Source organism: Trachurus japonicus, chromosome 14, assembly GCF_045865225.1.
Source record: "Trachurus japonicus isolate A0001 chromosome 14, Traja_1.0".
Classification (NCBI taxonomy): Eukaryota; Metazoa; Chordata; class Actinopteri; order Carangiformes; family Carangidae; genus Trachurus; species Trachurus japonicus.
Window position 1 is genome coordinate 23830967 of NC_140920.1, and position 12290 is coordinate 23843256.

The 12290-nt window shown below is 41.7% G+C and overlaps 1 protein-coding gene across 1 annotated transcript; it reads right to left on the reverse strand.

The window, feature by feature from the left end:
* Positions 1–1146: 1146 nt before the first annotated feature.
* Positions 1147–10105, reverse strand: pcyox1l (prenylcysteine oxidase 1 like). Its single transcript, XM_085798419.1, has 7 exons — positions 9709–10105; positions 8676–8882; positions 7862–8036; positions 6815–7026; positions 6328–6468; positions 4601–5012; positions 1147–3696 (listed from the first exon to the last, which is right to left on the reverse strand). Exons 1-7 carry the CDS (start codon positions 9815–9817, stop codon positions 3447–3449), a joined length of 1506 nt encoding a protein of 501 aa, XP_085654545.1. The 5' UTR covers positions 9818–10105; the 3' UTR covers positions 1147–3446.
* Between the last annotated feature and the right edge of the window lie 2185 nt (positions 10106–12290).

Below are 12290 nucleotides of genomic sequence, written 5' to 3' on the forward strand. Positions count from 1 at the left end.
ACGTCTGAGTTTTTGGTCTGTGAGGCAAGATTATCATTTCAAACCTGCGACCCTGTTTTCTGGGTACTTTCCTGTTTTTGAGCTGTCTCAGCAAGGAAATGTCCCCATTTCTAACTGTAATAAAAACGATCTTTGTGCTGGTTTTGACCAATAAGGCAGAAATGAAGCTAAACCCATCAAAATACAGTAAAGTTATCCGATCGTTTCTTTTGAGACAATGGTTATTGGGCTCACTCATTGGTTAGGATTTTACCAGGAAGACGGATACAAAAACAAACAGCCAAGGTCGCCTAGCAAGATCTTTAAAAATAGTTTTCATGTTGGAAGAAGTTAAAAGGAAAAAGTTGGCTGGTCAGCAGGGGCCATGACACGACAATACTGACAAGCTGGTATACATGAAAACCCCTTTGATTCTTTTGATCTGTAGACTATTATAAACTAAATTAATATAAATAATTGAGACAGACAATCAGACAGTAGCCTTCATGGTCCAATTACATAAAACCAGGATAACCCCCTTTCTTATTTTGTAAGTTTAAAATATAAGTAAAACATTTGATATTTTAATAATGTATTAAACTGGAGATGGCAAAAAAAGAAACTGTTCAGAAGTCAGGTGAATTTTCTTCTGTTCAATTATTAGTGAAGAAAAGAAGAAAGAAGAAAAGCTTTAACGTCAGGGGTAAATCAGAGGCTGACAAAGGACTTTAAAAATCCTGGCAGATCATTCAGTCGTTTTATTTGCAGAGTAATGCATCAGTCAATATTAACAGCTGCGTTCATACATTCTTCAGGCAGATGAAATATTTTACTACATGCAGCGTAATCCACCTACACAGTTGTTTGTACAGTCAAACTGATTCTGTTTCTGTTTAACTACAGAGATGCAGCTAAAGAAAAAGCTACAGAGTGGACCTTTAATAGGATGATTTGTCAAACTACTATTCTTAAAGGTCATGAATATGCACTCGAATCACAGTTCATTCTGACCTTGGAAACAGTTTGACAGTTTGTAGATGGGTTGGGATTGTTTTGTCCACATATAAGATGGTCTCATCATGCTCACTGTGTATACCTATATTGCGTATATTTCTTCTACCACGTATCATATTTGCTACTATTGCTACTTATATTTGACGGTTCTACCTACAGAAGCTGCTGCTGCTGAGTGAAAACCTTGAATTTCAGAGGAGTCAGCTTTTCAGGACCAAAGATAAACGGCCTTCATTTCAGCTCGACTACCATTATTTCCAACACCACCGTAGGGTTTCGAAAACAATTTCATCAGATTAAAGGGTTGCGGCGTTTCCACATCTCACGCTACAATCACATCCATCAACTGAAGCCCTTTGGAGTCACAAGCTTTTTGATTTTACAGCAGTTAGGTAAACAGTCCAATAATCCACTTCAGTCCGAAATCCACTGTTGTATATTAAAAATTAATAAAGGAAGGCATTTCTCAAAGTCTTTTGAAGATAAACAGTCAGTGGTTTCTTATCGTAACAACATCTTCGTCAGAACTTTCCATTGTTGGAAGTTGAAACTTCATGTGTGTTTCTAAGTTTACAGTAATTATTGAAAAAGCACAATATCAATGAGCCATTGAGGCTTGAGAATAAGTGTCAGCATGACCACAAGCAGCTAGCTCCACATATCTGTCCTCTGGTTTTATTTGTTCCAGTTTGAGAGCTTGTTGGCTCCACTCCCCAGAATAGAAAAAAATGGTTTCCACTGGATTACGCAACACAAAAGCAGCAGGAAGAAGGGATAATGAAATAGTCTGATGAAAGAGGCAATAGAGCATAGCACCAGTGACCACTACCATGAGTCATCGAATGATGATTTTTATTGATTTACAAAGATCCTGCTGAAATTACATTAATTAATGAGACCTCTTTAGTGCCAACGGCAAGTCCATTAACGGTCCTTTAATTTGTAGACGATGATGGTGCTGCAGTGCTTTTTGATTGGACACCAGACTGCTGGTTTATGTGCCTCATGGTAAAGTTATATCAGTGATTGTGCTGATGTGTCTCATGCCTCAAGGCTGCCACAGCGCAGACAAAAAGCAACCATTTCAATGGGTTTTATTCATACTCTTGGTCTTAAACCTATGAGTGTCAAATAGTTTTGGCCACAGGAATATTTATTTACACAGAGCATTAACAACTAAAGAAAACCATCTCCCCGTAGTTTGTGAACGTCCTACTGAGATGAGTATCAGCTGGTTGCTTGGTTTCCCAGTATTTTGGCAAAATATAGCTTCATGCGGCTGAATTTTTGGATGAGATCAACAATTAGTATCAGCAATCAATCCCCGACCAATACTGCAACATGTCTCAAATATCTGCTGTGTCACTGCCACAGAGGACGAAGCCATCAGCAAATTCAAACTGGCCACTGGACAGTTACAGCACCACAGCTGTTGCTCCATTTAAGAACATATTTTTGATTAATTTAGTATATGAGATGAATATAGCAACATCTTTGACACATCTTTAAATACATTTTGCCACAGGAAACCTTAAATTAGTTAGTGCTCTAATATGGACATCCTGGCTTGAGATAAAGGCCATACTTGTTTTTGTAATCAGCTTTGAAACAGACGTTTTCACAGGTCCAAGATTTTGGGACTGATCCAAACGTATGGAAGACCTATTCAACATGCATAACTGAATTGCTTAAACCTCAATACTGGCAGCAATTATCAATTAATTCAATCAATTAACAGCCATGTTACAACATTAGCAGCTGTGGTGGAAAAGAGCAGCTGTAAAACAATAATAATAGATTATAGAAATTGAAATAATTTCTTTCATATGTTTCACAGACAAATTTGTATAAATACTTTCAAGTCCTTTATCCACAAAAAAATGAAACGTTCTGTACATTTAGTAGAGAGAAAAGAGACAATGTTCTAAGCTGTTTAATGACTGTGAACCAAACACCAAAACTCATTAATTAATCCAACATACCAGTGGTTTTCCTACTATAAGCTTGGCTTCAGTTCTCTCCTCAGAACAAAGCTGCTGGATGAACTGCATCCTCGCCTGATTTGGTTTATTTCCATTTCAAAGAACAAGTATGAACGAACTGTCTTTGAATAATATATGACACGAGTTCAGTATGATGATGGTCACCAGTAAAAGAACTCAAGTTCACACTTCTCATTCTCCTTCTTGCCTCAAAACGTGTGTGTGTGTGTGTGTGTGTCTGTGTGTGCGTGTTGGAGTGTCCAACTGGATCCACTTGGGCACTTGGACATACTGACACAAAGTAAAATGAGACCCTACCTGACCTGATACGACAGAGTTTCAGGGTCTCAGCTCCTCTGTGATTCTATTAAAGCAACAATTACCCAGAAACCATCTCTCCTGCTCCTTCCACAAACCCCTTTGACTCGCGTCTTAGCCGAGTTGTGTCGTGGCTCTCGGTCGATGAGGTCATCACAACTCAGTCTTGATCCTGTGCATCAGATCCCTCTGGTCCACCATGTCCGTTTGCCTGTTCCAGCGGTGGTAAGCCAGCAGGGCGATGTTCTTGGCGGCCACTGAGCTCATCTCCATGGCGCTGCCGGCCCACTCGATGCCGTTGAGGTAGTAGAGATTGGGGTGGAGCTCCACAGGCGGCAGGCCCTGGCTGCTGCCATAATGAGAGTAGGGCTGCCATTCTGTCACCTGGACAGAGTAGTACGACCTAGAATTGAGAGCGACAGCAAAAACGTAAACATGTTAATATGGTTTTTAAGAATCATATCTACTGTGTTGAACTCAAGGGGGCAGTTGTCAGTCTGAGAAGTGAAGCTCACTTCTGTGTTCAAAAAGCTGCAATCCCCTCAAATTCCTCTGGGGGCTGGTGTCAGAAAGCAGCATTCTCCATAGACCCCCATGTTAAAATCGCAGACTTTACATCCTCAATAAACATGATCAAAGCCTGGTGTCAGAACGTTTTTTGGTCTCAATCGATAGTTTCTACCCCCACACACACTCTGAGGGGGGTGAATTTTTTTTAAACTCTACCGTTTTACTGTTATTAGGTTAAAACTCTGGCCAATTAGTGCGCGGAGACGTTGAGTGACAGGTCCGAGCAGCTCCGTGGACAGCTGCTTCGAGGCCAGTGGGCGGCTTCTCGGCCGGTCAATCCAACATGGCGCTGTTCAGGCCGCCATATTTGAATCACAAAAACGACTCCCCAAAACCACTGGGTGACGTCACAGATGCTACGTCCATTCTTTTTACAGTCTATGGTTGAACTACTGTGCGGTTTTTCCATTAAATTTAGCCTGAACATTGCATTTTGTCGCTTTGCTGTGTTTATCTTGCATATTTGGTGGAACTGCTTTAGCTCATCAACACTACAACCGAAACAAATACTTGATTTATTGATCATATGATTAAAGGAAAAGTAATCAAAAGCTCACTGGTTCCTAGCTTTTCAAAGGTGAATGTTTGCTAGTTTCATTTCATCATATTTGATTTTGGTAAGCTTGTCATTTTTGGACAAAATAGAAAAGAAGAGAAAATGATGATCAAGTTATGCAGCAATGAAAATCAGAATTGTGTGCAGTCACAGTGATTACTTTGCCAGGAAGGTATCTGACCTGAAGAGTGTTTTGAGCTGAGGCTTTTCCAGAGACTGCGGTGAGAACACTTTATAGACTCCAGCCTCTTGTGGCTGTTTACGCCGAAAACCTGCAGAGATGTTGACGGGACAAACGCTGGCCACGCTGTTGAAGAACAGATCCGGAGCCTCAGTTGTCAAGATGCTGGCGAAGGGAAACAGGCGGGGGTCCGGGAAGCCAAAAAAAGAGGTGTTGAGGTAACCATGGACAATGGTTGCCACGGTGCTGTGATAGTTGCCGGGGAGCTGGTCGAAGGGAGGTGTGAAACCTTGAAAGTGGACTCCGGAGCCAACACTGGCCTGAAGCGGCGTCGCCAGCACCACAATGTCGTACAGCTCCGACCCGGTCCCGTCCGCTGTGGTGAAGCTCAGCTGGTACTGGAGCGTCTCCCCTGTAGGACAGAGAGTGATATACTGGATCACTGCATGACCTACAATCATCTGCATCACTGCACTGGTATCTGGATCTGATGATGTTGAAGCATTCAGTGCATTTCTCATGTCGCAACGCATTTCCATGACAGAAATGTAAAAAAAATTACAAAAAGGTAAACTTTTTTTTTTTTAAATCAGTTTTATACACATGTAAAGGAGGCAGTTTATCAACAATAACATTATACGTATCCATTTTGATTTCTCATATCAATGCAATTCACACCAGTGTCAGGTTTAAGAAAATATTGCATTTACATATTCTGATATGTTCGATTTCCAAGAGCTATTTTCAGCAACTCCCAGACCTGACCCTGTACCATTCAGATGAGGATTTTAACTAGGGATGAACAATCGTGATATTATATAATGATATTGCAACAATATGGGAAGATATTGTGATTTCTGTGATTTATTTCAGAATGTCATTTTCGCTTCTCATGTTTACCTAAAGAAATATAAAAATTGATTTTTGTTTGGCCTTGTACCAAACAAACGTGTCCCTTTACGTCCTGAGAATACGATTTTATTCAGGGGCTTCATTGTAGTAACACAGCACCTATGGTGCTGATGGTGCACAACAATGTGCAGGAGCTGCAATTACATGAAAGAAAATGCAGTTTCTGCGATTTTGATACTGCAATTGGGCGTCTTGCAATTTTGATTACATTGCATTTTATTGTGCAGCCATAATGTTAAAGATTTCACTTAGAAGCCCCCCCCCCCCTCATCTTTGGCTTCCTCCCTCAGCCCAAAGACATGCACATTTAGGTTGACTGGCGATTCTACAGGGCCCATAGGCGCGAATGTGAATGTGTGCGTAATTGTTTTGTCTTTTTTTTCATGTTTCGGTATTGTCTAATGTGTTGTCTATTGTCTAATTGTGTCTTTTTATGCCTCACCTTCGTATAGTAGCTTGTGGTCTGTGTAATTCTGTGTATTTTATCATTTTATGTTGTGTGTAGGGACTACAGATGGAAATTAGCTGTGAGCTAAATCTGGTGCAACCATCTTTTCATTTTTTCCTGCAAATGATTAATGTAATTGCACACTGTCCCTTATTAAACTAATAAACTAAACTAAACTTTTATGTCGGCCCTGTGATAGACCAGTCAGCCGTCCAGAGTATACCCACCGCCCTCACCCTATGTCAGCTGGGAATGCCTCCTGTCCCTGCCCCCTACGCCCCTACAAGGATATAGCAGTATGGCAGATGGATGGTTGGATGATGGTGGCTCGACATGATCCAGTTGGGCCAGCATCAGGGTGAGGTACCTGACTGGACGGGGGAGATGCTGTTGACCTCTGCTTGGCGCAGGTTAGCGTTGGCTGTCTTCAGCAGACCAGAACACACCAGCTTGTTGCCTCCCTCCACCGCCCACAGGTTGTTCTGGGCGCCCGCTAAAGACACAGCGCCTGAAACACACACACACACACACATTCACTCACTCACAACAGACAGCGCCAAGTTCTATAAACCAATTATCAGCTGCCCACACATTTTCCTGTTCTCTCGCTCCCACAGGCCGCCCCGTCCTCTCACCTTGCTTTCCTCTCTTCTATTCTCGACTCCCCACTCCTCCCTTCCTCGTCTCCTGTATCTTTTCTTTCCGCGTTCTTTCCTCTCTCCTGACCTACATCGGTGAGGACTTAGATGTTCATCTCATAACTGGCCCTAATTTCGGCACTGCGGCCTTCCTCCTCTCGCTCCCCCTGCTCTTCACACCCTTACGCCACCGTTCCTCCTCTTAACTTATCTGACCTATGAAGGCGGGGATGCTGACGTTCTGTCCGTAGTTGACCCTCATGACGGGTGCAATGACCTCGTCTATGAAGCGCTGTGACACCCCCAGCTCCAGCAGCGAATCAGAGAGTGGCCTCCGGGTCATGTTGATGAAGCCGCTCCCCCCGAGGGAGTCCAGCAGCTCCTCCACTGAGCTGAAGGCGTAGCCGTGGGCCTGGTACTTGTATATCCTGTATTTTGAATATACACCGTGACAACAGATAAATGCTTAAATACTAGTTATAATAGTCAGATTTCTCCCTAATTGTTTCTCTATGTTGAAACAAATTAGAAAAAACATTTTTTTTTTGCAATGTCTTTTGTGTAACAAAAAAGACAGAGACACATTGAGAGGGATTTTTTTTATCCTCACTGTTTCTGATTTAAAGCGAGTGTCCTGCCAATGTCTGACATCTGAAACAAGACCAGCGGATTAACTTTTTATTTGTATAATACTGTTACTGAAATGCTGGAGGATGTAGAAAGCTGAATTTTAATTACAGTGGCCTTTGGCAATTTCCGGCAGATGTTTGTCGATATTTATACAGAGCTCATGCTCTGAAAGTCACAACACTGAGTTAAGGTTTTGCAGTGATTATGGCTGCGGATGCCTACGGCACAGGAAACAGGAAATAAATAACTCAAATAGCTGAGCATAGGTTTTGCCCATTGACTGTAACACTAGAGGAGAGTGTTGTGCATTCATTTTTTACCCGTTGTACCGGAGAGTTTTAATCCAGCCTTTGCTAGATCAGAGATGCACATTTGTTCGGCATCATTAGGTGAAGAATATGTCGACCTTTTACTGTCAAGTTCTCCAAGTACCACAACTGACACCGGAGACAAGATAAAGCATACTACTTCAACCAGTTAATGGATAAATCTGAAGAGGTGCAGGTTTATGTAAATTAAACTGGGGCTCCTCCAGGCACCTACAGAAAATGCTGGACATTTGTGACAAAGGTATTTGCATGCCAAGTAGCTTTCACAGGACTACATCACAAACAGAGCTTTCACATTTCGTACCTCATGAATTTCTCCATAATTTCCTCCACCCACATCTGCAGGCGTATGAAGCTGATGCCATAGCGCCACCACAGCCGGAACAGGTCCAGCAGGTACCAGTCAGTCTCCTCCAGAATCACCTCCTTGCCATTAAAGACCGCCGTCTTTCCTGCCACACTGCGACGATACTTCAGGCCTTGAGGAGTCAACATGAGACAGCACATAAAACATAACACACACACTTGTCTGTGACAGTTATCAGTATATTAATAGAATTTTGTTTAAATAAAAATGTAAATATTTCTCCCTTTATGTTTGACAAACTGTTATTTCATATTGATAACTTACATAACGCTTTATGGTAACACTTTACTTGAATGGGTATTCATAAGATTGACATAAAACTGTCATAACCATGACATAACAGCTGTCATAAACATCAATGAATACAGTACTTATGACAGCTGTCGTTAAGTGTCATTCGGTAAGTTAAGTCACTTTGAATGCAAAGTTGACATTGTTTGAGATGTTTTTGTTCTGACAACTTGACATAGAGAAAATGTAAACTGTCATAGCAGACCTAATTGCCAAACTTTAAAAATTATGTCAAGTTCTCATAACAAGGACATCTCAAATAATACAGTATCAACTTTGCATTAAAAGTGACATAACTTACCGAATGACACTTAACGACAGCTGTCATAAGTATTCATTGATGTTTATGACAGCTGTTATGTCATGGTTATGACAGTTTTATGTCAATCTTATGAATACCTATTCAAGTAAAGTGTTACTATTTATTATGTAATGTGTTGTGTTGTGTGAGCAAACCCACCGAGCTGTTTGACAAACTCCTGCATGTGGAGGTTGAGGGAGTGAATGATGGAGCCTCCAGACTCGTAGTCATTGTGATTGACAGTCACTGTGGCCAGACGACCTCCGACCTCACCCTTCTCGAAGACGTCCACCTGCACCTCGGGGCCAAAGTGTTGCCTCAGGAAGTGAGCTGTGGCACTGCCTCCTATCCCCGCCCCTACCACCGCTAGAGCAGAAGAAGTCACCAGTCATTCAGATTTATATACAGCACTGTGAAAACACTGACATGCGACACCACCTGGTCCTGATCTCATTCTGCATTATGACAACATGCACAGGGCCCAGACCTCAAGATCACAGAGTCAGTCTGACTCTGGGGAAAATATGAGTTGACAGAGGACACTGTTCTCCAAGGCAGGGCTCCAGACTAACTTTTGTTTTTTACTAGGAGGAGCCAGTGTACAGTGTGTATTGACTGTTATAGCAAATCTTCATAATTCCTTTTCATTCATGATCCTCACATACATTGGCCTGCCACTTATAATGACAGATACCAGATTCTTTGTAGCCCCCCAAAAAGAAGCAAATTTACTGGTTGCACTTGTGCAAGTAGATGAGAAATGTACTTGCACTGTCTCAAATATTAGGGGCAAAATGTCCCCATTTAGGGCCAGTCTGGAGCCCTGCAAGATGTGCGTATACTGTAATAAGAGTAGGTTTATATGCACGTAAGCACCTGCTATATTGCAACTTTTATAACTGTAAATAATTGTAATATTCCCCCCCTACTTGCCGTACTATTCATAAATGTGCATGAATAAGTTTATCTCTAATAATTTGAGACCATTTTAGGATAAATGGGACAACATTTGATTCTTTGTAAATTATAATAGGATGACAGAAATAAACGCCACCATGTCCAACTTAGCTTTCAAAAACATTAGTTACCGGTACATTCAGATTTAGCCCCAGTAACTGTTAGTTCACATGACACATGATGCGGGCTAACGTTAGCTTCATCCTACGACACCGGTTTGATGCGTTTTTCTTACCTATTTTAGAGGGCGGGGCTCCGTCAACATGAGCGGGTCCCTCCGGTTCTCCGACAACCGACCAGGCCGACAGCAGGACGGTGAACAGCGGGAGCAGAGAGCCGGTCATAGCGGCGGGAAGCAGGCAGAGCTGACCGGGAGGAGAGGAGAGCAGCGACCGTTAACCTACCGCATCAGGCGGGGTTAGCTCCTCCGTCTCGTCCCTTTACACGGCCGGTGGTGTGTTCAGACCGGGGCTGCTCACATCACATGTCACCGTGAGTTCAGTCAGATAAATGTCTCGGTGTGTTCAGGAGGATAAGTTACTGCACAGACGGCGGCCTGGTGCAGGTGTAGATGATTCAGGTCAATTCACAGAGGAACGGCCGCTCACATCCACGTCCGGCAACATCACGAAACCTGAGCCAATTGGAGAACACTATTTGATGCATGTCTCGTTTCGGCCAATCACAGCCGTCCGAGCAGGTTGCGACATTTTACGTGCTTCACGTAACGCCGTAATTCTCGTTTTTCTCGCAGCAAGGTGAGACTCGAAGTGGTGAAACCTTCTTTTTACAGTCTATGGGTGAAACAGTAGATAATTTAACCATGACACGGCGCAGTGCTGTTGTTCTCCTCAGATAACTCACATCACCTTCAGGGTGGATGGATCAGCAGCTGGATAAAGAGGGCAACTGTATGAAAACAAAAGATCCCGGGGTTCCCAAATGCACCACTCTTATTTCTGTCATATGAATGGAGGGTATGCACATGACGTCACGGTACCACACACCAGACAACTTTGGAGCAGACTGGCACGCTTTATCAATTATCCCCAGTTTAATTTATGCTGGAAAAATGTTTTGTTTGGCTACACTGAATATGATAAAAAACTAAATTCTCAGTTTTATATGATTAATTTGTTAATTATTTTATCCAAATTTTATATACATGAGTCTAAATTTTCTGGTAAGAAGCCATCTACGTCTGCATATGTTGGTCAATATATCTCCTCCCTCTGTGATTATGAGAATAAAAAAGCTGTTAAAACGTATGATCTTTGTAAGCTTTACAAAATATTTATTTAAGTTTATGTTTTTTCTGTCTTGCTGTCAACCCCTGGCGTATTTATGATGGTTTGGTTGTGTATTAATGTTGTATACACTTATTTCATCTAACTGTATTCAGTCCTGTGTATACTCTTGTTGTCAATAAAGTTGTTAAAAAAAAAAAACGTCCACTGAGTGGCAAAAAGACGAGTGGCAGAGCCATGTATTATATTAACAGAGCCGCCAAAGTTTAAAAACGAGCAAGTAACGGAGCGATTCCCTCTGAGCCCACACAAGTCTGACATGTCTAGCTTTGCCAGCATGTAAAGCAGCATGACCTAACAGAGCTGCTAAAAATCTTGAGGATACGTCTCACTTTGACCGAGTTACATTCAAGAACCTGTTCTCAATGACGGAAAGTAAATGCACTGGAGCGGTCTTTTTTTTTTCTCGATCGATCAGCTGTGTTTACAGTTTCAGGTGTGATAGTTATGATGTTTAGACAGATAAATTAGTCCTCTAACACATCCTACAGTTTGACTGGTCAGAGTTTTCCAGAATAAAAGCAGCTCGTGTTTAAGTGTCGGGAGTCACTGTCAGGACGACAGTTAACAGCTGTAATCTCGTCCCTCTGCACAGTAACAGTGAGCCTGTCAGTCACTCTGCAGGTGCCGTGGTCACACTGTGTGTTACAGTCAGTGTCCGTGGAGCAGACGGTTTTGGGGAGCTGGTTGTCGATTCCTTTTGACATCAATTTGTTTTGATATACGATATTTTATCCAGTTTATAAGTCCACCGCTATCCGCCAGCACGTTGAGGGAGGTTTGTTTTGCCACTCAGTCGGCAACGTGACGTAAACGCATACCCTCTATAACAGAACATCTGGTAATGGAGTAAGTAAGGTGTAATAGGATTAGTGATCAATACTTTGTTGTTTAAAGAAGCTCATATACTATCAGTAAGGAAGAGAGGGGGTCATGTTTAATTGGGTAAATGCTTGTTTTACCCTTATATTTTACTAAGCATCTAGGTGTTATTTTCTACTCTCTTGTTTAAAAGGCCATTATGCTACATGTTTGTTTGTTTTTTTAAATATATAATTTAAAATGGCAAATAACAAGTATTTATTCTAATTCTCTGAACTATAGAGGTTTTCTCTGTGTGCAATGTGCATGCAAGGATGGTAACACAAAGAGAAGTGTTTCTGTGCCCAGGATGTGATCTAATAAGTGAGTCTTTTTTTTTCTTCAATTTTTTTTGGACAGACCCAATATAAACTCAAAAAGTCTATTGATAGTCTGGGGATTCATTTGCCCACCCCTAATAACAGTGATAACAAGTGTTCATCTAAGGTCTTGACAAGGGAACATGTCTCAAAATCCACCAAGACCATGCTTCTACAAATATCTTGTTTACTTAAAGCTTCAAGCTGCTATCCTTGAATTTTTGACATTTTTGCTTAAAATGATCCGTTATTAGATCAATATTCTGAACATCTACTAATATTCGAACCCATTTAGTTCATAAAGGAGGTTCATGTGGCCATACTCCTCA

What these genes read in the sequence shown, in the direction of transcription:
- pcyox1l (XM_085798419.1), bottom strand. Translation starts at nt 9,817, where the DNA reads ATGACCGGCTCTCTGCTCCCGCTGTTCACCGTCCTGCTGTCGGCCTGG. An exon ending in GGAGTTTGTCAAACAGCTCG is followed by an intron (nt 8,037 to 8,675) that starts GTGGGTTTGCTC and finishes TGACTCCTCAAG; the next exon opens with GCCTGAAGTATCGTCGCAGT. An exon ending in CAGCTCAAAACACTCTTCAG is followed by an intron (nt 3,697 to 4,600) that starts GTCAGATACCTT and finishes TCTCAATTCTAG; the next exon opens with GTCGTACTACTCTGTCCAGG.